This window comes from Stigmatopora nigra, chromosome 8 (genome assembly GCF_051989575.1).
Source record: "Stigmatopora nigra isolate UIUO_SnigA chromosome 8, RoL_Snig_1.1, whole genome shotgun sequence".
NCBI classification, from domain to species: Eukaryota; Metazoa; Chordata; class Actinopteri; order Syngnathiformes; family Syngnathidae; genus Stigmatopora; species Stigmatopora nigra.
Genome location: NC_135515.1, coordinates 6,768,617 through 6,795,452, shown reverse-complemented (window position 1 = coordinate 6,795,452; position 26,836 = coordinate 6,768,617). Strand labels below are relative to the sequence as shown.

The following is a 26,836-nucleotide window of genomic DNA, read 5'->3' as shown; positions in this document are numbered from 1 at the left end:
ACGGGTGATGGCTTTCCTCTGACCTGATTGATTTGATTCTATGGCGCTCTCTCCAGGATGCTGAAGTTAATGCAGCTCATCAACAGTAAACGTTCAACTTTTGACCTCTGAAAAAGCTCAAAGCAATTATGTTTCCCAGTGTTAAGTTTAAGGCCACCCAATTAAGCAAGAGATCTAAAAATAACCAGTCAACAGGGCAGAAGCTTCATTAGAATGAATCTTTATTTGCTGATTTCAACCCAGGGCCACCATAATGAGCATCTTCTTTAAGATTTTTTTTCGTGTTATTTTCTTTTTTTTAAATCTTAAGATAAAGGTTTAGTGACAAAGTAGCCTTGGAGAGGTATTCAAATGTTGACACAGAGAACCTTTAACATTTTGTAAAGCAAATGACTAAAAAACAATGATTATTTCATTGTTGAGGTTTTGAAATATTTGTCAACGTACTTTGTCACTTTGGCAACAAATGAAATGCTTTTGTGCATGTTTACTCTCATTTAGTACTGTTTAACATTATTTTTTATAAACTTTGCTGTCTCTTGTCCTCCTTACTTATTGTCATCGTGTTAAAGTGGCATTGTTTGAACATTTCTAAGTCATATTTTATGTTTTTACACTCGAATTAGAATGAGTCAATACCCACAAAAATATTCTGCTGCTCCTATTTCCATTGTGAATTGCAAGTTGGAAAGGCCTTTTTCTCTTTGTTGCAAATGTCCATACTGCCTTAAAAACATCTCAATGTAATGGATTGTTTGAATCAAACACACAACGCTGCAAAAAGAAAGAAAAGCCCACATTCTCAGTTTGTGAACTTCAAATCAACCAAGAAAATGACTTATTGATTGATGTGGATTATGTGCTTCTGAATGCATCCATTGTCACACTTGGCATTGTGTTTATTCTTGTTGCTGCCAGAAGGTGGGAGTCCACTCCACAAGGTTTTTTTGATCATTTTTCCTTTCATATTTACAATGGAGTTCTAGTTGAGCTTGTCTGCCCCTTAGCGGCTGTTACTTGAAACAACACATTTATGATTGGTTAGGGTTGGGCAATATTTTTGCACAATTGAACAATCTGTGGATGCGTGTATTAGTCGTATTAATACACTATCTATCATGTTTTGATAAAATAAGGTCAAGGTTTCAAATTAAGTAAGACAAATTATTGGCATTAGGGTGATGTTGATATAATTTTATTATCTAATAAGTTGTAATTTATTCTAAAAATGATATATTTAAATGCTTACTCCTCTGATGAATTTTTAAGAGTAGTTCTCACTGTAGTTTCACACTTTTTTCCACGTTTCTTTGTGTTCCAGTCAATTATAACACTTTTGATCTCTCACCATCCCACGTGAGCAACAGGAGAGAATAAAAAAATCTTAGTTTTCGGAGCTTAGTTTACACCTTCAGGTTTGGAATTTCTGCCTCCAGTTAAAGTCATATTTTTAGAAATTCAAAGTGATAAAGTACATGTGAATATTCATTTTTCTGTGATTGACTAACAAACACGGCTGAGTAACACAAATTCCTCATAATGAAAAGCAAGACAGAAAATAGATGGAATGTTTTGTTTACTTTCATCTCTCATGTAGATAATCACCTATTTGCATTTATCATGCAGTTGCATCATTTTTCTTATCCGGAAGCATTTTCCCACATTAACATGAAGTATTTCCCCCCAAAAAATGCTGCAATTCACTGATAGTTCAACCCATAAAGTCAATTACATGGAGTAAACTAGTGTAATGTTTTCTACAGGATTTCCAGTTTAAAAATGGCTTAAAAATGTTAACGTTTTACACCTTCCGTTGCATGTGAAATGTCGTGTGGAAAATCCGGCAGTAGCTCTATCGTAAAATCAAAGTGACACATTTTCTGTAGCGTGTAAAAACTTTACGCCAGCTCACACCCCCACATGATTTAAAAATGAAAAAAATCACAAAAGCAAACCCTACACACACACAAAAAAAAAAAAACATTTGCAGAATGCGGATCTTGAACGCTCACGACTTAAATGTCAATGCCAATTATAAGCATCCACTTGAGTGGAGTATGTGCAATTTACGTGATCTTTTTTGTTGTGTTGTATTTAAAAAAATGGTGGGAGAAATGCTGCATGTTAAATTGTTGAGCTGTTTTATCAATGGAAGTAATGGGATTAAAGGTCTTGTAAGGTCAAATTAGATCAATTAGGTCAAAATAGGTCTTAATTTGAGTGGGTGTTAATGAAATTGTTTTGAGCTTCTTATTTTTAATAGTTTATGGGATGGATATTGTTTTTAAGTGCATTGTGGGATCTAGAAAATGAACATGTCGACGACCTTGTGGTGTTGGTCCTTGTTAAAATGGAAAAAGCACCTGATTTATAGGGGCGGATCGCCAGAATTGACGACATAGGGTTTCAGCCTGTGATGACAAATTGTGTTTAAAACTGGTCTAAAACAAAAAAAAAATGGACCAAACAAGTTTCTGATTATAACCTTAGAGATTGAGAACTCACTGCACTTTGCAACCATGTTTACAGCACTTATTATCAAACAGATTTCATGTATTTATGAAAAAATAATCAAAATGACCTTACACTGAATAAATATTGTATTGAGAGATGGCTCAAGCTTTTGCCAAAGTGCGATGTCATTGTAAAAAAAAAAGGTTATTGTCGATGCGAGAATAGACTGTTCTGTGCCGTCTCCTGGAAAGTATATTGAAAATGTAGGCGTCACACTGACATGCTGTTATTGTGCATGTCTGGGCCCACTGCTGTCATTTTAGCAGGAGATTACATTTAGGCGAGGAAGATGAAGTGTGACCTTGGTGAAATAGGACGTGAAACATCTAAGCAGATGACAGCCAATGTAAATTCAGTATCATCTTTTAATAAATTATCATCTTTGGTCGTTCACGGTAAGAAACAATATGTTTTTTTTAAAGGAACCAGATTCCATTTTTGCATATGAATAGAATTGCAATGTTCCGTGTGATAAACAGGAGAAGAAAAGTGTTTTTAAATTGTTATTTTTTTCATTTTGTGCTCTTGATGCAACAGAAAAGAATGAATAAAAACATTGTGATATAAGAGTGAAGAAACTCTTCAATATATGCAGTGACCTTGAAGGAAAAAAAATCTCATGGGATATAATGCGATCTGTTTAAGGTTAAAGCTGCTGCCGTCATAAAACCATCCATTACTTGATGCCAACTATATACATTTTAACAGAAGGTTACCCGACAAAAAAGGCATAAAAACAACATCTAATAAAAAGATATTTCATTGGAGGGATAGGCTCCAGCTGCTGTGGGACCCTCGCGAGGATAAGCAGCATGAAAGAATTCATGAATAAGGATAATAAAATATTTTAGGTGGAGATGGCTCTTCATTGAAATTCTTACTCATTCTTGTAGCGAGGTAGTTCAAAAATGTTGAATTTCTATTATGTAGCTCTATTTTTCATTGAAAAAAAAATCCAATTCGAAGGATTTTCACGACTTTCAGATGTGCCACTTGAAAGAATCATTATTTTTTGCAGTTCTTCAACTTTCGCTTGTTTGGGTTTTTTTGTTGGGTGAACCACGAACAATGGGGGAATACTGTACTTTTTTTCAGAACCTCAACTAAAATGATATGTCAATATTTACCTCTCACAATCTTACTCAAATGTGATGGGGTCATTTGCGAGACTAATAAATTGCACAAGTGAGGATTTAAAAAAAAAAATCAAAGAAACATCAAGCCTTGTACAAGAGCCTTTGGGCCAGTCATGAAATGTTCCAATAATCATAAAAAAGGACAGAAATGGGTTCTTCATTATAAGTGGCAATCACATAGCAAGTCTATTTGTACTAAGCAATCACCAGAGGGATTTTTCGGAAGTGAAAACCTATTTTTTTCTTCTCGTCTCTTCTCGTTAATTTTTCATACACAAGATGGATGAATTAGCTAAATGGAAATCATCCTAGCCAGCTGTCACTCATCTGTAAATCCCACTAAAAACAAGTTCATTTTTGCAGTCTTCCATTACTATGAAGTCCAAAGCTGTTAGTTAGCTTTAATAAATAATGAGTTGGCCTTAATTCAGGGTTGACTCAAAATCATTCATTCCTTTTCTGAAATGTTTATCCTCAGTACTACTTATTTTTGAAGAGAAAAATTCCATTCGGAAGATTTGGGGCGTTAGGTTTGCCTTTGACTTGGTCTTACTGAAAGGCACGAGCACTCAGGGTACTGTTAAATGGGGAAAAAAGACAAATGCACAACACCTTCACAGAGTCTAAAAAAGATTTGCTGCTTTTCCCCCTTCGTGACGCATCATAAAGTCTCAGCCTTGCATGCTTGTGATTGAACTGGAGAGCAAATCCAGTTAAAACTACACTTGCCGTTTTTCTTTGTACATGCTGGTATACAGGTTCATCAAGTGGTCTAGTTTAGCCTCAATTTTCATTGCCACCAATTTATTTAGTTTTTTAGTACATATATATATATATATATATATATATATATATATATATATATATATATATATATATATATATATATATATATATATATATATATATATATATATATATATATATATATATATATATATATATATATATATATATATATATATATATATATATATATATATATATATATATATATATATATATATATAGTCTCCATAACAACTGACAAATATTAAATTCTACTTTTCTTGTTGGGTGACTCTTGCATTACCTCTGCTCAGGAGGAGAATGTTGTACATAGAAACCTACATGCTCACACACATACACACACACCGTTCTGCTTTATGTTTATCTCCAGGCATTTGTTTAATGAATATTAATCATGCACACCTCTTAATAATGAATACAGGATTATTAAAAAGTTATATTTAACTCCTCCACTCCTATAATTTCCCAGACATTTTTCTCAAGGCCGCATTGCCAGACATTGGCCCCTAAGACATAATTAATAATGATTAATGTAGGTTTTCCTCCAAAGTAGGTCCCTGTTATGATGAGTCAAAGTTTTATGTTGCTTTTTATGAATAGAAAATAGAAAAATGGCAGCGAATTGGCCAATTTGTTCTCGCATGTTTTGCCCTGTGCATGTCATGTTTTTTTTAATCTGGTTTCCATCTAAAGAATGCAAAGTAATATTAAAAAATAGTTGTGAATGTGTGCATGAATGTTATATGTGTGTGCACAAACACTAGAAATCCATCCAAATAAATATTTAACATTGCAAGATTTCTGAAAACAAGCAACCTCGGCAGACCTATGCTTATATACAAAAGACTTATTGGACTTGTACACGCATTCATAGCCAATAATCAAACACCAATGAATAACCATTCCCTCATATTTTAGGCTAAAAATGATTAAGGCACATAATATACCCTGTTTTTAAAAAAAGCTGCCTACTAAGACCATTTCCCGGCAGACTGAGAATGAGCATATTTGCATTCAATTTTAAATATTTCATCTTGGTTCAATTAGAGTTTTTTGCCGTGTCTGCTTTAGTTGGTCCAACCTAATGAGGACAAAGCTCTATAAAATGGACTCAGCGAAAACAGCCAGATTTTAAGGAAAGACTCTCTCGCGTGACGGATAACACTTCATGGAGGCACGAGGGGAAGTGGAATTTGAAATAGTGATATGTCCGGCAAATAGCCTCATTCCGGCTCATTATATCAGTTTATAACACAAACAGCAGCAGCGCCCCTGCGGGGCCTGTGTTTGCACGGATCACTGCAAACCATCCACACAATGCTGAGTGCAGTGAAGGAGCTAAAATGAACTGGAAATGAAATGTTGAGCGGCGCTTTAATAAAAGCTTGGCTCCAGCCCACATACACTATAAATAAAACGCTTATACTTCATCTGACCGTCTCAAGGTCCTTGGCAAAACGCACGCAGACGTTCTCTAAGCGAAATTAGCTGACAACGTCGGCACGTAGGTCAACACCTCGGACTTCTCGACATGGACAACGTGTTAACAGGCGCTAATTTGCACCATCGGACCAGTCGCCACACTTCGGGTTGCCAACTCGCAAAAAAAAAAATGGTGCGACTTATACTCCAGTGTGATAGATTTTTTTTTTAATGATATTATTCAACTTAAATGAATTAAAACTCTCGACCACCGAACTGCTGCAATGGATTTTTTGAAAATGAATACTTGAACAGAATAAAAATCTTTTCTGCTTAGTTTAAAACTGTTTAACATGGCCTTGGTGTCATGCTTTGTATAATTTTTCTCAGCACAAACTCCTCTCTACGAATTGGTAATATTAAACTATAACCTATTACATATTGTAAGAGCGATAAAAATGTATTTTGTCCGAGTGCCCTAAAGTCAGACACATAAGGTCAGAGCTTTGGGGCTTGTGGGGCCGACAGTTGATCTCACATTCTTCATCCTACTATTCCAACCTCCCACTGGCGATGCCATTCCCACACTGCAAAATAAAATACACGCAGTACCCTGCAATGGCAACTTATGATTCCTTATCACACCCGCGTGCATAAACAGAAATGACAAGAATGGTTCCTTTAGACTGCGCTTGAGGGTTTTAAAGGACTTTCTACTATTTTCAAATACACGACACGTACTTTACTGGAACGGTTGACATTTTGATGTGTACACTTTGTCACTTAGGTGCAGAGAATCTGAAAATCGCATCAACCTGAATCCAACGGGTAAAATTGTCCTTTTCCCAAAGTCGACAATGAGCTGCTCTCCATTTAAGTCTCTGTAATTTCTTTCTTCGCTACTTTACATGAAACATCAGATTTGATCGTAACTCACTGCCTGGCATTGTGGCCACTCGACTTCCAATCTGTTGACAAGAGCATAATAACCAATGTAACAGTCCATCTAAGAAGATATTACATGAAGACTTAATTGCAACACTTGGTCCACGAAAACAAAAAGATGAAGGGGCCACAGGAAAACATCCTCGGGGAAAGCAGCTCTTCCTCCGCTCTTATTTCAAGATCTTCAAAACAAGTTTAGTCACGTCCTGGCCCCTGTCCCAATGGGACTGACAAAAGCGGCGTGTATCTTTAGCTTTATGCCGGTGGGTAAAAATACAATTTAAGCCAAGATTTAAACACTGAGTTAGCCATCCTAATATACAGATGTGTCCTTGTGACAAACATATGTAAATCCACAGCAGAAAAATGAAGAAAAACATAAATAGACGTCTATAACTGTCAACGGCACGGACAAAAGCTGTTATTCCATCACTCTTGAATTTTAAAAATGGTTTAAAATGTTAATAATACACTCAAATCCCCAGCAGTTTCTGCACAGCAGAAGCTTTTGAAAGATTTAATTGCTAAAAATCATATTTATTGGAAGGCTTCGCTCCGAGGATAGCAAAAGACTTGTATTAAACATGTGCAAATTGCTTTTTAAACTGGTATAAAATGCTTTCGTTAAAGAAAAGGACACTCATAATGGAATGTGGGTGCAAAGAAGTCACGGCACGTACTTTATATCGTCCTCTTTTCAGGCTTTTAGTGGCAAATAACACTTCTCTATTCAAGTGACACCCCCAAGACCCTCACCTCCATTTCATGCTTCTTTGCTCTCCGTGGTCCCTTATTAAGATGCACACTTCCACTAAAGCAAAGATGGCGGGGCCCCTCTTTGTGTCCCATTCGGCAACAGACATCTGGACTCTTCTCGTCCTGCCCACATCCCATTCGCATTCAGAGGGAACAAAGCCGAGTCAGCATCCTAAAGTCACCCTCCATCATGTCCACCTATCCTGCCTTGACAAAGACACAATGAGAGGGAGGGGAGGGGAGATGTGCCGGCCGGGGTGGGTGAACCATTTGCTTTAAGTGAAAGTGAGCTTGCACCTCCCCAGGGAGATGTGTGTCCATAATACTCCACAGGAGAAACACCCGTAGACGCCAGCAGGACCAGATTGGGGGTGCGGACAACAGCTGGCTGATAAATCAACAAGAGAATCTGATAGATTTTTGCTATACTACGACCCATTGATCCCTTTGTATGACTCTTTATATGTTTTGCATTATATAGAACAACAATGAAACAATAAAACATCTCTTAGTAAGGCTTGATTGGAAAAAAAAGAAAGGGATTGGATCAATTTGAGGGAAAAATCAGTTGAATTTGATTTCTATGCTGATTATAACAAAATTTGATGTGCTGATTGGAAAATTGTTGTCAGTTATGTTCTAGCATGCACCTTTGTTTATTTAGTTTGTACTGCACTGCTTACTATTTATAATACAAAGTCAGTCTTACTTGCACACAAATATTAAACTGCATCTCTCTTGCTTTTCTTGCTTGTCTTTTTAGTGACTAAAATGGTTAATGCTTTGTTAAATGTGGATGGATCTGAATGAGATTTATTAGTAGGTTTATTCAAGGTAAATGTGAAATGGTCAATCCAATTTTTTTTGTCTCATTGCTGATAAATTAATTGCATTATTGCAATATTGTTCTTTGGCAAACCCTTCTCCATTATGGATATAAGTTACATTCAATTCCATGAGTTCGCCGTGGCGATCCCCTGCCATGAGACCCCCTGCCATGAGACCCCCCACCACCAATGTTAAAATTATCAATACAGACTTTTACTGCCATCTTACCATTTCACCAAATCAATAGCTTTATTGTAAAAATAAAACTTTGAAATGATACAATAATAGGTGAATAATTTCACATATAAGTCGCACTGAAGTATAAAACTATTACACAAAAATCATAACCCGGAAAACGTGATACTTATTAATGCCTGTACGTTCTGACTTAGCCAGCAGTGGGCATGCCCGCTCTTTGGGTGCACTTTTTCTGTCTTTTGAGACAATAATGTTAGGAATCGCAAAAACGGTGGGGGTCCCAGAGCAAACAACGGGAATGACACAGTGGGGAAATGTTGGGGAAATTGAGGGGTTGTCCAGACGGGATGTGGAGTGGTCGCAGTGAGTGCAGGATATCAATGTTGGTGGCAGGTGGTTGTCAAGTTGCTGTTTTCTGTCACGGTGCAGCCAGATCAGGTCTTAGGAAGAAAAAAAAGACAGGTCTAAGGTCAATATAATTGATATGCACAAAACAATTGACAGGGAAAGCAGACAACCTGATCCGGTTGACAGGGTGCTGTGTCTATTGAACCTTTAAAGCTGCCTGATAATAATGGCTGTCAGCTGTGGTCGCTCCACTTGTCTGACATGCAACCTGTAATCAAGCTAAATCCCTTCACCTGCCTCAGTTGAGATAGGAACAAGTCCATTGAATGTGAAGTGGGTGAGCCTGCCAGTGAATCACTCTTAGGTCAAAAGGATTGGACATAAGTTGATATCAATGACATCAAATTAAGAGCTTTAAAGTAATATTATACCCAAAACAAATAAAAATGATTGTTGCAAGTAACAATGCATTGTTTTTTCCTCCTCAGTGCATGTGCCTTTCTTTAGTGCCAACACACAAACCATAGTTGTCGTGTCTGTCCCTTTAAAGAATGGAGCTTGCTGGGGATTTGTTGCAGGCATCAGGCAGAGTAGAGCTCTTGCCTCACTCCACCGCACACTGGCATCAGGAACACATGCATGGAACACTCTGAGCTGGAATGAGTTCATTCAACCCTTTGTTTGTGTGGTGATTGTGTTGAAAGAGTCTACCTGTGTAGGAGATCATGGAGGGTCAAGGGAGGGCTTTTGAGTTGTAGATTTCTTCCAGGCGGATGATGATTGCTGATGGTGATGATGATGCTGAAAAAGCTCTCTGGGAGGGACAGTAAAGTTTGTTTGGGGGTGATTTCATGCGCTTGAAATCATCCAGCTGAGCCAAAAAAGCTTCAGTTCTAAAACAGGAGCTGCAGCGTGGAAAGAAAGAAAAATCCATTTGGCGCTTGAGAGACAAAGACAGCTCGGAGATGAACTTTGGACATCTGCTACTTGGGTTGTTGGCAGGATTCACCATCTCCATAACATCAGGTATGAAATGCAATGACATCATGCTGGTTTACAGGAGTATGAACCATTTGACAACCTGTATTGAATCTGGGTACATATTTTCTCATGTAACAATATTGTGCAAGGCAGAACAGAAAAAGAAAATATCTCCAAAAGAGGGTAATTTATTTTAAAATGGAGTCTCGTAGAAGAGCATTTCAATTGTCATGCCTGTCATTTTGAATTGCTGGCATACTGATCGATAAATTAAGATATTTTTGTTGATTTTAGTAAATAAGTATAGCTTTCTAACCTATTCTATACAGTGGATGAGAAATCATTCAGTTGTTTTGAGATGTGAATTTTTTTAACATTTTATTCAGTTGAATAAAATCAAATGTTTATAATTTCAAGAGTGAATTTAACAAGTCCATGTAACCATCAAATTTCCAAGCATGCAGATGTGTCCGGTGCATTATATCTTTTTGGATGGCCATTTTCCACTTGTTTGATATTTTGTTTGTATGAAAAATGCTTATTCCATTCCCAAACATTTTCTTCAAAAATTTAAAAACAGGATGTTGTTTTTTTACATTGGTGATGCCATCAATACAGTGCAAATTTATTAACTTCTACTACCACCACTTTACACTGCAGAGGTATAATGAAACTAATGAAAATAAAAAAGATAAAATATGTTGTCAAAACTTGCAGTATATGTCGAGTCAGCGTATCTTGCATGGGGGAAAAATACAGTTGAGTAATATTTACAATATTGCCACGCAGGTTAAAAAATTGGAATCAAGTTGTATTTGTCATCATATTATTTTGAAACAGCTTAACTTTAAGTGGTAAATCACATTAAGTAAAAAAAAAAGATCATGCTCCGTACTATGAAATATATTAGGATCAGTGACTTGTTGAAGATATTAAACTGCACTTTGTTGTGTGCAAATGCAAAATTTACTAAAACCTGGATCCACAAAAAAGATTTTTACCTTCCCTTGAAATGACCCATCCCCCAACTGAGCAAAAATGCTTTTAAACGCTTATTTTTTGATTACAGTTGAGCGCTGGATTATAAAAAGCATTCAAAACATTGATTTAATAGCAGATTATATTTACAAAGGTTTAATCTGAACGCCAAATTAAATCTTGGAAACAATTCATGAATGCAGTCTGTTGATCATTTTTTCAGGCTTTATGGTATCAGCCATCAACAGTTACATTTTAAAGTAAGAAAAACAATTAAATAGAATTTTTTTGAAGGAAATAATATCAATAGAATAGATTGTTTAATGGAAAAAAAATCCATTGTATTAACAATGTGTGCAAATTGACCCGAAATTGAAAATCTATTATTATTGAACAACCGTTACTGTCTATCATTTTCATAGCAAATTGCTTTTGTCCTTGGAAAATCTTAATTAAACACTAAGTGGCCAGCTATGGCTTGTCTAATCAATTAAAGTGAAATATAATTTAAAAAATGTGTTGCTCCTGATATCATGGCCACTATTAACAAATCTTACCTCTTTACCATTAGGTTTAATTAAGCTACATTTTAGAGTTGTTCCCTGTTGGCCACTATTAATCAGTACTATTGGCTTGTGAGTCTGCATTTGCATTGAATTACCATCCATAATCATTTGAGTGTTTAGTGGTCACTGACCTTTCCCATTTTTCCCGTGGGATGATTTTATTCCCCCCACACCCGACATCCCAGTGGTTCTTATTGCTCTACATTTCAGTCTCTCGTAATGTCGCTTGGCGGCAGTAGCTTTCTCGGCAAATAGTCCAACTTCTCGCCATGGCAGGTGCGATCCGACACCCACACATTTCGTCTGCCCACGTCCATTAATACTGTATGGCGGGGACTGTAGCTCGTTTGAATTGTTTATTTCCCTCCTTACGCATTTGACTGGAAAGCACTCGGGCTAAAGTAGCTTGTGCGAGGTTTTGAAGAGCAGAGCTGGTGAAGCTCATTTTGGATTCATGTTAGAAGTCAGCAAAATATGTTAAAAGTACTTGGAAATGGATATATGTGTGCAGGTGTGTGTGTGTGGGAAAGTGAGCCTTTGTTAAAAATTGCCATAATGGGTGAAATTCACACCTATTCAGATTGTGCTTTGTTGGAAAAAAATGATTTATTGTTTCATTGTGGGTAGGTTTAACCATAGCATTGAAGAAGCTGACATAAATCCTCCATTTTCTTGCAGCCCATATCTTTTGTGGTGTGGTTTCTCATCTGATTTTCTGAACCGCTTTATCCTAAGGTTGCAGGGGGTGCTGGAGCCTATTCCAGCTGACTGCGGGCAAAAAGTGGGGTCCACTCTGAATTGGTGGCCAGCCAATCGCAGGGCACGAGGAGACAGACAACTAATCACGCTTACTTTCATACCTAGGGGCAATTTTGAGTATCCAATCAACCTGCCATGCATGTCTTTGGAATTGTGGGAGGAAACCGGAGTACCCGGAGAAAACCCACGCAGTCCCGGGGAGAACATGCAAACTCCAGACAGGGAGACCAATCTGGATTTGAACCCAGGTCTCCCACTGTGAGGCCGCTCTGGTGTAGTTTAAATATAATAAAATCATACAATCATCACAATCTGACAATCGCTACAAAACTAAATTGGCCAAAATGAAATTAAGGATGAATTTTTCTTAGCTTTGTGAATTGAATTGAACGCTTTTATTGTCATCACACAAGTATAATGGGATTTAAAGGCAAATAATAAAACCTGAACTCATTTTGAAATGAATGTCTGACCCCAAATTACTTTTCAATATTCAAGTGAATTGAAATGCCATTCATCCATTTTGAACTCTTGCAATATGACTTTTTTCATTTTTTTCAAAGAAAAACAGAACTGTATATTATTGTGAAAAAAAATAATGTATAAAAGTAATAAAGTAATTCAAAAAGCTCCAACACGTACATGACCCTGACCCTAAAGAATTGGTTTGAACACCTATATAATAGAGTCGTGCAGACGCAAAATTCATAATAATTTCACAACTACTGCAAATAACATCATTATTTGCATGTTTAAAAAAAAACACAGATTTCATATATCACCTACAGTTGGTATATCAAAACTCATGAGATGGGTTACGCCTATCTCAAGATAGCCCTGGCTGGCAAGCATGTTGGTTAGTTGACTAAATTCATTCATCCCTGCAGTTCTTATGCGGGGGACATAAATCTGTCTTAATTCCCCTTTAGATCCTATTAAGATAGGAGCTCCCATGGCGCGTGTGGAGCTGAATAATGGCTTACAAATCTGCCCTGGTCATTTGTGTCCACTATCTTTGTCTTCCTGTGGTTGCATAGTGACAAATATAGCTGCAGGCTCACTCCATCTCACTCCGTCCCTCCACACACACACAAAGAAGACTGTGGGATGATTAGGGCTCGGCACAAGGTGGTCCGTCCTCTCATCTGCTCCATTCCTGAGTCACGCTGACGATTTTCGGTTAGAACAGGTGATGACATCATGGCCAAATCATTTCAAGAACGAAAGGAAGCAAACAATGGCACAGACGGCTCGGAGTGAAGCCAGAAGAGAATCAAATTAGTCTTTGCTTTTAAATTTCTCCGGCAAACGCATTATCGCTATCCCGCAGAGCGCATTTGGTAATGCTACCAACATGCAGCTGCCGTTTTATTGGCCTAGGGAGCATGAATAAACGTGCTAAAATTGAATACGTTAGTTGGAAATGTTTTGATTTTTAATTCTTTGTGTGTGAAGTTGATTCCTACGAAGGTCAGGCAACAAAAGTAAACATATAGAATGCATCATCATTGGCTCTAGGAGTTAATTTCTGCAATAACTTTAATAGTGATCTTTCATTCGGAGTCCAAATTGGGAAACGATATAAAATGGGGCATATGATGTTAAGACATATACACTTTTGCAGTCAATGTAATATTTAGTTTAAAAACTTTATACATGTTAAAATCTAAGGGGAATTTAAAAAAAAAAGTGCCTACAATTTTACATTTGTAAGCCATAAAATCTTATTAACTGGTGAACTGTTATTGACGGCAATAAGACGGCAATAAGATTGGATGGAGTGACCCTTCTTATGAGTTTGAGATGCAAGTTGTAGTTTGGACAATTTACTATCAAAATGTATTCATAATTTTTTAAAGTGATTTTTATTACAGTAGCTAAATGATGTAGCGTAGTTCTGAAAATCTTGCGTATTTTAGTATGCATTACTGTATTTTACCGCCCACCTGTGGCCAAGTAGTGCACATAAGGGGTTGTATTGAATTAGTCATGATGCACAAACTGAATTAATTTTTAAAATTCAATCCACATGATTTGGCGCACACCCTCTCCCCCTGCACACACACAGATGGGCGCACACCCAACATTTCATGACATTTAAGGAGCATTTTTGATTTGACATCTTTGCGTTGTTCAAAATGGGAATTAATATTACACATTCTGAGTCAGACACCAAAATAGGTGGCATTAAATCTTTACTACTGGCTTGGGTTATCCAAAAAGCTTCGTTTTTAAGGACAAAAATGCATGTGGAGGAATGCCAAAAATCTGACTTATAGAAAATGTTCATATTATTTCAACTGCTTGATCATGGATAAGAGGTTTAATGCATCTCTCTGCCTGACTAATTTCACATTCTCCAGTCTTTATCAGTTCGTCTTGTCCTTCGCAAATCATAAAATCGATTTCATGTGTTATTAATTTTCCTGTTAAATATGTAATTATTATACCAGGGTGGCAAAACACTTGTAATCTCAGACCGTGGCCTTAGACCTTTTTACAAGGCCCATCAAAGCTGTCCTTTTCACGCTGCTGGCCTGTGAAAGCGTCCCAAAAGCCCCGTTTAAAAGTCAACTATAGAAAGAGGGATTGAGTTTCACAGTTAATAAAGATATGCTGTTAAATTTGCAACAAAAAAAACGTAGTCTATTTATACTAAATGGGCTCGGCGACTGTCTAGTTAGCACGTCGTCCTCACAGTGGGGCACCTGGGTTCAAATCCAGATCGGTCCACCTGTGTGGACTTTACATGTTCTCCCTGAACCTATGTGGGTTTTCTCCAGGTACTCTGGTTTCTTCTCACATTCCAAAACAGGATGATAGGTTGATTGGACACTAAATTGAGCCTAGGTATGAATTTGAGCGTGAATAGTTTTGTCTTCTCGTGCCCTGCGATTGGCTGGCCACCGATTCAGGGTGTACCCCCGCCCCTAGCCCGAAGTCAGCTGGAATAGGCTCCACCACCCTCTGCGACCCTAGTGAGGATAAAGCGGTTCAGAAGATGAGATGAGAGATTTATACTAAATGCGCTGTTGTGTGGAGTTTTTCAGTGAACAGCCTGTTCCTGCAGCTTTTATTTTGCCTGTAAACCTCTTGTGTTTGATGGGCCGTAAACACATCCAAAGACGGTATGTCACGTTACAATTAAGAGCTTGTCTGTCAGGACCGCTAATGGTTTGTGTCCCGCATCCACTTCCTGCCTTGATGTATTTGTACATCAGAAGTAGATGAATAAATCCTCGCAGCTTAGGTGCAATCAAGGCGATTAGTGGAGTCTAATCGCACTCGCAGTCAGGTCACGGTGTGCGTAAAGTCAGCTGTGCTGCTAATAAATCACTCAAGTGGTCTTTTTACCTGATGCTGGAAATTTGAATATCTCTTGAAAATATAAATTAGAGAATAAATGACTGTAATTTTGCCAGAAAATCTTCCTCTTCTCCAGAAAGATTTTTATACTAGATTGATGAAACCAGCAGCAATCTGCCAAGGACGCTAGTTCAAGGTTGCACATTTAATTGCGTACTTCCTTCTGCCAATATATCGTCCCCAAGGAAATAGGAGAATGCAGCGCATACAATACTTTAGTTCTGTCTGGTAAGAGAAATAGTCTCAGAGTACATTTACTTACATATCAAGTGTTAAACCACCTCTACAAACTTCAACCTGAGGGCAAAAAAAAATCACATCCTCATCATATCGTAAATAAAAACCACCGAGTTCACTATAGCACTTATTCTACAACATATGTTGTGGAAAGCACTTTATATAGTCTGGCATTCTTCTATTTGAGAATTCCGTTTTGAACCGGGGTATGTAGTACTTACAAGTTTTCCTGCATTTTTCTTTTCATTGAAAATAAGCCATTTTTAACTGTCCAAATTTAGTAGAATTTTGGTTTTACATAGCTTGAGATGTTGTTAACTCATCGTAATTTATGCAATGTCATCATGAATAGTGATCATTTTAATCTGGTTGTAAAACCCTCTGCCACAGTGTGCAGAATTTGACCACCCTCAAACTAAATGGAGCATTTGACACACTGCGGAAATGAGCGTCATTCACTGACTGATTATAAGACGCAATGCTTCCTTGTATATCCAAGCAAAGTAGACATTAAGATGCATTCTTTTTATTTTAAGGCGCCCCTGTGTGCATTCCCCCCAAACCAGTGCATTCACTGCCAATCTACAAAGAAGTCCAGTTAATTTCATTGTCCTTGTGTCTCAAAAATAAGCTAAGCAAGGCTCCTACTCTGATGACAGGTGCTTTAGAAAATAAATGAAAGCATCATTTTACCCACAAGCGTTCTTTCTTTTGCGGTTATAGTGAGTAGTGTGCATTTCCCAATCCCCTTCTTTTGCATTTGTACTGTATTTATCTTGGAAAAAAATATCCAGCAAAGTGGAGACTGAAACACCTAAGAGAAGGTATCTATTTTTAAAGCATCAGAGCTGCTCTCTCTACCTATGCTTTCAAGCAATCATCCTGTCCCGATTGTTAGTGTGAAAAAAACAGTCTTTCTTAGAGGCAAAAAGCACCGGTGTGGTCGCTCAATGCCATCGACAAAAGCCTGATTGCAGGCTTGTCACTAGAGCAAGCTCGCCAGCAGCACTAAGAATATTCCAGAATGGTGTCATAGTGACACCACTCTGACAAACAGCAAACAATATTGTGTACACACAGACAGACGTCTGCCATCTCTGAACAAACTAAAGAGCCCCAAGTCTCAAATGGTTGCTTACTAATGAGAAGCTGGCTCGTTTGTGCAATTGCTGCGTGCCGTTAATTTACTTCATTTAAAGTCATTTGTGTGTGTGTGTGAATTACTTCCTCCAGTTTTTTCTGATGCTCAATTGAGTTATTAGTCCAAGCGTAGACAGTGGAATTAAGCGCTCTCATGCTTCAGAGGGATTTACTAAAATAATGAATTTCTTTTCTTGGTGTTACTTTTTTTTTCAATGTTGTAGGAAGGTCAGGAGTGCTTTCTAACAGTAAATTTAAGTCTGGACATATTTATGGTTCATAACAGAAAATCCATTTTAGTAGAGTTTAGGTCAGGTTATTTTACTATGTGCTCTTTGAGCAGATGTAGACTAAAATTAAATCAGTTTCTTTGTCTGTTTGTTATCCAATTCACAGCCATTCAGAATGATTAATCCATTTGAACTGTTGAACAATTTGAACAATTGGATTGGACGTCTGTCAGCATCAGTGGAGCTAAAAAATCAGACGTAGTGTGAGGTTTTCTTTGTTTGACTGCTTGTTGAAGGTCGTCCAGGATTGTTTGTTGACATTAATGCTCATCCATTGTGTCCATGCCAATATTGGATTTATTATATTCCATCTTTTATACATCTCCTTTTTTTCAACTCAATTAGAGATGCTCTATTTATTGCGCTTCCATGAAAAGTCTCTCTGTGTTTGTTGAATGGTCTCCAGGGATGTTTTTCCTAATTGAATAGCACTGAATTGCTTCCATACACCGGACATTCTAATGAGGATTGTAGTAGTGTTGAATGTGTCTGTTTTCTTTTCCCGCTGCTGTTTTTATCAGCAAGATATCTCACATTTCTGCCAAAAAAGCTAAATTGAATTGCATTCTGTTTTTATGAATACGTGCCATAACAAATAGACGTTTAAAGCTGGAACGTGCAGCAATTACAGCTAAACTGGAAAGGCAGAATAGTCCATAATTTGTCATAGTTTCTATGTTCAGGACTCAAATGATTAGATATAGTATTGATAAGCAAGCCAACCAAATGCATCAAATATGTATCCAAAGTCAGAATACACATTTTATTGATGGCAGTAGATATCCAATTCATTTGAAATGTGAAAATCTTTAAAAAGAAACCAAAATTCTGAGCCGGTTTGCTTTTGAGGAAAGATTAACGCCCGGATTGAATGATAACGGGTTCAGGCTGTGGGCAAAAAAGACACATAAGAACAATGGTGGTGCAAAATGGTTAAGGACGGCAAGCTGCAGAGATATGGGAATTGCATTTTTACGACCATATGGCACATCATGTTGAAAGACTGGTCAGCAGCCACTTGCATGAAGCATATAGATGAAAAAAAAGAATATAGGAATATATGCATAATATGATGGGCTTTCTAGAAGGTTGGTTGGTAGAAACTCCCATGAAATATTGGTTTATATTTGGTCAATCCCACAATTGCTGTTGGATTGTGTTCGACCTTAGTTCTAATGTCTGGATCAGCAGTCAGATTATCGTTACAGACACTGCACGACCTCACAGTGTCAACTGTCGCATGGCGCTTTTATATTTATACTTCAAGTCGGCCTACAGATGTCAATCTTCTTATAGATGGAAAAATGCAGGATTTGTGTCTTTAAGTCAATCATACATTTGTGTCATTAGGTCATTCTCGACTGCTCGTTTCTAATCATAATGGATTTCTTTTTTTTTTAAGTCCAGATTATGTGCTGGAAATAATGCCAGTAAAAGCAACCGAGTGCGCTTTTCGTTTTCTTTCATTTTTGTTGTTTTCAGTCTGCGCGGACAAGACCATCTGTTCATCAGAATCCACCTAAAAGCAGCGGCGCTTTCAATTATTCATGGCGGAGGGTTACATGTTGTACAGGACGTCGGGTCCGCCGCTAAAAGCTTAGCGTAAATCTGCAGGCCTTTTTTCCTCAGCACCAAGGAAGGGCCAGTAATGGATCCCCAGGGACGTGCAGCAATGGAGGAGTTATCTTTATCTTCATAGCTCACCTCTCATTTTCTCAATTTCCAGCTTTTGGTGCAAAGACTGCTGCAACAGGCTGACCACTGACAAAATAAATGACACATTAAATGCCTGGTTGCATTCTGAGTGCAGACCTTGTCCACTCGTCAGACCGTTAAAGCAAATGAAGCGCTGTGGAACCATTTTACTTTTAGTTGTTGATTTTAATACTCAGCAAGTCATCATCGTTTAGTCATTTTATGGGTTCAATGTTTTTTTTCTTATGAATAGCTGGTTTGCTAGTCATTTTGTCTGTCTTTATGCCATATAACGGACCTTGGCTTATGAATCTAATTCCTTTCCCAATGCAATTGAAAGGAAATGGCAAACATCTTTTTGTCCTTTATGTTGCTGTCGATGCCATTGAATGAGTAATATGCTAATGTTTACTGCCTGCCTGTCAGTCTGTAGGGGATTTTTTACTTAACTTGTATAAAGAAATGTCTTTACAGGAGATATACTGACTTAAATTGTTTTTTTTTCTGGCAGCTCATTAGTATTTTTCTTCCCATTTCCTCAGGCTCCCGAGTCCGGTTCGAGGATACTGGGCCTCGGATTGTGGAGGACCCATCTGACTTGATCGTCTCCAAGGGCGAGCCAGCCACGCTTAACTGCAAGGCAGACGGCCGCCCACCTCCGAGCGTGGAGTGGTACAAAGATGGCGAGAGGGTGGAAACGGACAGGGACGACCCCCGCTCGCACCGCATGCTTTTACCCAGCGGCTCCTTGTTCTTCCTACGTATTGTCCACGGCCGACGCAGCAAACCGGATGAGGGCGTTTACACGTGTGTGGCGCGCAACTATCTGGGAGAGGCCGTCAGTCGCAATGCTTCACTGGAAGTTGCAAGTAAGTAGCTATTAATCACTGAGCATGCAAGGTAAAATGTACTTTTTCCCCCTGCACACACTTTTTGTCCTATTTTTTTTCTTCCGGTTTATTCTGTTTAAAAAAATAACACTACTTTCCTAGAAACATGTTTTCAGAGCAATTTAATTTCAAGGAATTCAACATTTCCAAGGCAATCAATAATACTCTGCTATGAGTTATATAAATCCATCTTTTGCCAGCTTTTCTCTGCAGACGTTTGAAATGTCCCAAATGGCATTAAATAATAGTGGATTTAAGGAGTTCAGCCCATTTGCTTCATTATAGATACCACAAACATTGAATTGCAATGTAGGCTTTTGTGTGTGTCCGTTTTTGCAAAATACCAATACAATTTCAGAAAGGTTAACATTTACCACTGAGGTTTGTAAAAAAAGGTCAGCTCTCTTTTCAACTCTTTTTTATATTTTCATGGTTTATCATCAAAATTCTAGAGAGTTTAGCCTTTTTATGGTAATGTCATGTAGTGAAGAGATTGCAGAGATTGAAAATGTGCTTTTGAGACATTCCTATTTTGACTAAAAAAATTCTAGAGAAATACTATAGGTTATCCTGTAAATCCCCCAAACCAGGCATTTCTTCTAAATGTAATTGGATATTTCAAACATGGTATTGGCATTAACTTGATCCCATCTGAACTGCTTTTCAGCAAACAATGACATATTATAACTTATAACTCCCCTGACCTAAATTCTAAAAAAAAAAAAAAAAAAAAATCAATGATATTTTTCTATTAGCTCTGTTCAGCCAGTACATATTTTACATCATCCTTCAACTTAATCCTTTTTCTGACCAAAGATGTGGGTTTTTTTTCAAATATTACATGAAACTATTTAGGTTATTTCTAAAGATAGTATATATTTTTTTCTAAACTTTCAAAATTGAGGACTGCTGAGAATTGTGTTGGACATTCTTTATCACAGCATAAAAGGGCAAGAAATATGCCAAGTACTTTACTGACAATCTTTGAATGAATTGCAAGTCATTCTTACATACACCTTGATTTGGCAAACCTATTTATTGCGTTAAAAGGCCACACACCTTCTAAGCCGTTGTTTACTAACGTTTGGACGGGCAATCGGATCAACGGCTGAGCAAGAACTGTATTGATTCTGACTTACTTGGCCTCAGCGTGTGTTCTACTGTTGCACAGAAACTGTGTCTGCAGCGTCTTTTATTCAAGTCCACCATGTTGGAACAAATCACATTGATTGTTTCTGAACTGTGGCAAACTTCCCCTTTAATTGCATCATTTGAGATTTTGTCCGTGTGCACACAAGTGTACGATTGTGTGGGCTTTGTATTTGCCGAGGAACAGCACACGAAGCACTGGTTGGACTATTATTCTTTCCCGTCAACCTGGGACGCCCGCCATTCTCTTTCCTCCGCCTAATTGTGCCAGTGTGGCTCGGCCGGCGGCTGAACCGATGCTCGCTTTGGCACGGGGAGCTGGATTAGTCGGTGCCTTGATTAGGGAAGCTGCAGAGCAGATTAGCAAGGTCGAATCCTCCTGGTTGGGGAGACTCAAAACAGCAGTTGGAGTCTTATCTCATGTTGAAGCTGGATGACTGGCGCTGTGTTATGCATGGCTGGCCTCATCGGTCTTTTACATCCGTCTACCAATTCATACACATCCTGCTGCCTCCTCAGGTGGTTCACATTGTGTGTGTGGAAAGTTTTCACAGCGTGCCGCTTTTCTTTATTTTCCAGTAGAACATTTAAAATGTATTGTGAAATAGTGCCAGAAATTTATCATGACCAAAAAAGGGAGAAAAACATAAATTACTCCTAATACTTTGATAAATATCATTTCTTTTTTTCCCAGTGGATTTTTGTCAACTAATACATTAAAATGTGGCTTTATTTTTAATGGTCATTACCATGTAATTTATAAAATAATAGGATATCACCACCATCAAACCAATTACAGAAATTCAATGATTTTTGAATCATGTAAAACAACTAAAAAGGCTGCTATTTTTATTTCCATCATTAATTTTAATCCATCTTAAATCTCAATTTTACCATAGACATTTTCATCCTTAATGTGAACACATTGCCCATTTTGTCATCTTTTAATTTTAATAAATTTGAGTAAAATGTACATTTTCCCCTGCAGATCATGATTTACAAACCCATATCAACAGTCTGTTTGTTTATAATCCCTCGTCCTCTAGCAAGCAGAGAGACATATGCTAACCCAGCATGGCGGAGGTCTTCTTAGGTCCCCTCCCCTCTCCATGAGTGCGGTGGTGCTGGCTGTGGGCTAAAAAGTGACCCCATTAGCTCAGCCAGTATAGATGAGGATGGATGTGTGTGTGTTAATGAGAGGTCAGTTTTAAGCTGGTGGTCTTGTAAGTGTCTGTGTGGCAATAGAACAGGTGGTGGGAGGAGGTCTCCATTACAAGTCCCAGGAGCACTAATGAATACCCATACATCCGCTCCACATTTAGCTCTAAAGCTCAGCGGATCACTTGGCGACCCACTGACAGACTTCATCAAGATTGACACCCGTTAGCAGAATATGAATATGACTCTCCTAATGTGATCACCCTCATTTTATTGCTGTATAACCAAAAATATACAGCCCGTAAAACTAACTTACTGGTTACCATTGAGAGCAATTGATGCCACGTGCATACTGGGGTCTTCAATGGAATAACTTAACTATAAACCTCTAAAGCAGGGGTGGCCAACTCTGGTCCTTGAGGGTCTCTATCCAGTTTGTTTTCTATGCCTCCCTCTACCAATGCACCTCAGTCAAATAACCAAGACCGTTATGAAGCTTTTTGACAGTTTGCTGATGTGTTGATCATTTGCTCTTGTCTGCTTTGAAGCCTTGAGGGGGAAAAAAACAATAGTACAATAATGAAACAATGAGGGGGCAGATACAAGTGGTGTTTTCCTCTAAAGTGCTTGACTGTGACATAGCGCACTGCGGAGACGATGTTGCCATTGCGATCGTCTCGATGGAGAGACAGTCACATGGCGTGGGAGGATTAGAGCAAAGTAGGACGAATAAAAAAGAAAAGTTGTTTTAAAAGGCTCTGTATCCAGATGTTCCTCTTACAACTGATAGGGGATTATGAGGGACTCTATCTTGGTTTGAGCGGAAGCTGCTTTCTCCTGAATTTGGACACTAATTCTTCATTCTAACCCTTAACTCATGATTTCAAACACACACACAAACACACAAACACACACACACACACACAAAATGTCTGAACATTTTTCAAAGACCTACACTTAAAAGAAGAGTTATGATTCAAAACCTAACACTGAGTGCTCTTTTTGAAAGCAGGATGACCAATTTAAGCTTTGCGATCGTGACGAATACAGACCAAAGACATGCATGTGGAAAAGGAATCTTTTTTTATTGAATTGAATCATAAAATTGTCTGATGTGCAATACCGGAGGGGGAAAAAATACTCGACTTGGAGTAGCCATTTTTAAATCGCAGGTGTATTTGAGTATTTCAAATGCACTTAAAATGTCCTATGCTATTGCGAACAATATTACATTTAAAGTTCACTAATCCTTTAAAACATTTTCATTTTACTTTTGTTACATGCAAAACTGACCTGTTTTGACTTCTCACCCTGAGTAGAAAAAGTAGTGAAATCTGCTTGCTAAGCAACGCAGGTGTAGAAACCATTTGCATACAAGGAAACTGTAAGAATAAAACAAAAGAGCACCACTGTGCTCGGAGATATATTAATTAGGTGTCAGACTTGCACTGGCACCCCCCAGCAGGGAGGCTCACAGTCCCACGTAAAAAAGCACCTGTGCAATTGTAGTCTTGCTGAGAGGCGGAGTGCTTTTCAGCTTTACGACTGTCATCCTCCAGCCGTTCAATGAGACAATGCAAGGATTAAGGCAATCGCTGTCGGCTCAGAAGCCAACGTCTTCATTATTTTGGAATATGATGGCGTCCCGAATGCTCGTATAGGGCAGGGGCGGGCAATTGATCCGCAAATAGCCGCAGTTGGTGCAGGTTGTTTGTCTAACCGAATAATATAACAGTTATTTTACACATCCATTGTCTTGAAAATTAGAATCAATTTATTGTTACTTGTTTCAACAAAAAACTCATTTGGGAAACGGTATATATTGCATCAGTGTGAACAAAACAATAGAAGCCACTGCAGCTCTTTGTGGAATTATTGCCAACCTCTGCTATACAGGATGCACCTTACGAAACGACACAATATAATGCACCTTTTTCTTACCTTTTTAAAGGGAGCTAACACATAAACACGTCAGCACAGGCAGATGTCTTGGGCTATTTTATTTTCTTCTTCAAAGGCTAGTCTTCCATGTTGAAATGAAATGCAAAGAAAAAAAATATAAAAAAGAATATGATAATACAAAAATGATGGACAATTCATTAGAATAAAAAAAGTACTAAAACAACACCATTAATTGTTGATTGAGTAAATGTGCAATACATTTTATATTGTGTTCATATTGTTTTATATTGTGTTCATTTTGTATTGTTTATAATGTTGTACATTATGATCTATTATGTATTTGTAATGATAAATTTAAAAGGCCCTAACATTATAACACGAAAAATACTAGTTCAAATCATGTGATTAGTTAGCAATGAGTTCAGGCTTCAGCACCTCTCGCAAGCCTGAGGATAATAGATTCAGAAAATGAATGAATGAATAGTTTAAATCTTATGAAATCATGTCTTATCAAATGATAACAAAGCATAATCATACTAGTTGGGTGCGTGCATTGGAATCTTAACATAAAATCAAGAAGACATGGTAGGACAAAGTTTCCTCTTCACTGCACATTTTTTCATGCAGAATATGACATTGGAGCATCAGTTTTTTTTCAGTGTGTCACTTATATGTAAATAGCCTTTTGACTAAGTCACCCCCGCTACTGCTATTTTGTTTTTTCCTCGCTCACAATCGCTTAGCGTAAAAAAATGGCCATCAAACAAAACTGCACACACTTTTTTTGCATTTGGATTAGTCTTGACCGCAGCCATTTCTCTTCAAATCCAAGTAGGCCTTTCTGCAAAAAGCTCAGCCCGGATATCAACATCAATCCTCCCCGTGTGGAATGATGCAACACTCATTTAGCCCTGTTATTATCTTTTATTTCATCGCACATGTAGGCTTTGCCCGAGGGACTTCATGTGGGAGGATTTGTCTTTTTCCCCGCGAGGCGGCAGGGTCAAATCCTCAGCCTGGACGCGGCGGCGAGGATCACTTGTCCGACTCGGCGGAATTGTGTCGGAGAAGTTAGGGGGGAGGGGGGGTGCTCTGGGCGTCCAGTGCTGTCACATTGTGAGTAAAAGTAAGAGCAGGAAGGAGCTAATTAGCTGCACTTTAAGAGGAAGGATGAAACCACCATTAGTCATCTTTGGAGAAGTGCTGAGGAATAGAAGCGAGGAAAAGTTTTATTTGTCACCCTCTGGAACTTTGGGTTCCTCTCAAGTACCATCTGTCTAACCAAGCCCTCGGGCTGAGTTAAGTGTACGTTCTCTTATTTAGTGCCCGCTTTAATGAATTCCAATGGGATGTGTTGGATTGATAGTGGCATCAAAGGCTGTGTGTGTACAGAGCAAATGTCACACCAGTTTGTTTGGAAAGGAATCATCATATTTTGTCTGGCTTTTAACGGGAACCAGAAATGGAGCCCTTTTTACTTTTTTTTTTTACATTAGTGAATTGGTGGGTGGCTGCGGGCAAAAAAAAAATAGTTGAAACTCTTTTGTTGGTTCAACACTGAGTACAATGGTTGTCATAACATCGTTTTTTTTAAGATCCCTTCCAGTTCAAATGGATGGGCTGTCAATCACCAGTCAATGATTCATTGAGAGTACACGGCGATGTGCCTCATTTCTTGAAAAGGTCACTTTTTCCGCCGTCTGAAATGTTATACGGTGCATCAGCAGAACATCGTTGGAATATTTATAGCAGTTTTCCCAAACCTCTCGATGATAGCGTCCCATTTTTTACTACCCTACTTTGAATATTGATGCTGCACAGTAGTTGTCATCATCATCATCAGAGTTACATGTGGATCACATCAGCACATGTTTATTCAAATTTCTGCTCTAAATTTCTAAAAGTCAAGCAGGATAATAGGGATGGCTTTTCATTTACTCTGCCAACAATGATAAGTCTGTTTCATAGGATTACACTTCTTCTATTACACAATGCAATATTATAAAGCATAGCTACCAAAGCCAAGGCCTGGGGCTGAATCTGGCCCGCCTAATCTTTTACCATGGCCCCCAAAAAGAAAAAAACTGTGATAATTGTATTTTAACCTTGTCTTTTCATGCTAAAATAAAACTATCCAAAATAAAGGAATAACCATTCTCAGATGTGTAGAAAAAGACCTCAAACTAAATTCATTTCTAATGGAAACGTTCTGGTTTTAGGAAACGCTAAAAGCTGTCAACACATGACGAATCCCTGCCATTACTCGAAGTTCAAATGGATGACTTGAATTGCGTTAACTGATAACTTCTTCGAAAAATGGATGATGTTTGGGATTTTTCCCTCAATGTTGCAGCAGAGTATATTTTTTCTATCATCTACGGGGTACTTTTAGGTACTTAAAGCTTTCCTGATAAAAGTTCTCCAAGTTGATCTGCACAGGGAGATTACAATGATGGATTCTGCCACGGAGAAGGCGGCTCTACTTGACACTGGAGCTTTGAACTGTCAATCAAAGCAAAATATATAAAGACATCTAGACTTTGGAAAGTCAAACTTCTTTAACTTACTGTGGAAATTCAGGAATTTGGTCACATTGGAGTTACAAAATATTACTGATATATTGGGAAAGATAATGCAACGCTTTTATATATACACACACAAAACACCCCCTACTCTCCCCCTTCACTATGAATTATGAATGTGCACTGTTATTTGTTTACTCAGCGCAGGACAAAAAGTTATGCATTAATCATGAGCTGTGACGGGACGGACAGCAAAGGAAAATGCAA

General features: G+C 38.0%; 1 protein-coding gene across 1 annotated transcript in view; it reads left to right on the top strand.

The window, feature by feature from the left end:
- The first annotated feature begins 9,526 nt into the window (after nt 1–9,526).
- The window catches only part of LOC144200857 (roundabout homolog 2), a 38,718-nt gene continuing 21,408 nt past the window's right edge, over nt 9,527–26,836 (top strand). Inside the window, exons 1-2 of the mRNA XM_077723199.1 lie at nt 9,527–9,962; nt 19,491–19,817. Coding sequence (XP_077579325.1) covers nt 9,902–9,962; nt 19,491–19,817 — 388 coding nt within the window. The 5' untranslated portion in view covers nt 9,527–9,901. The remainder of the gene's footprint in view (nt 9,963–19,490; nt 19,818–26,836) is intronic.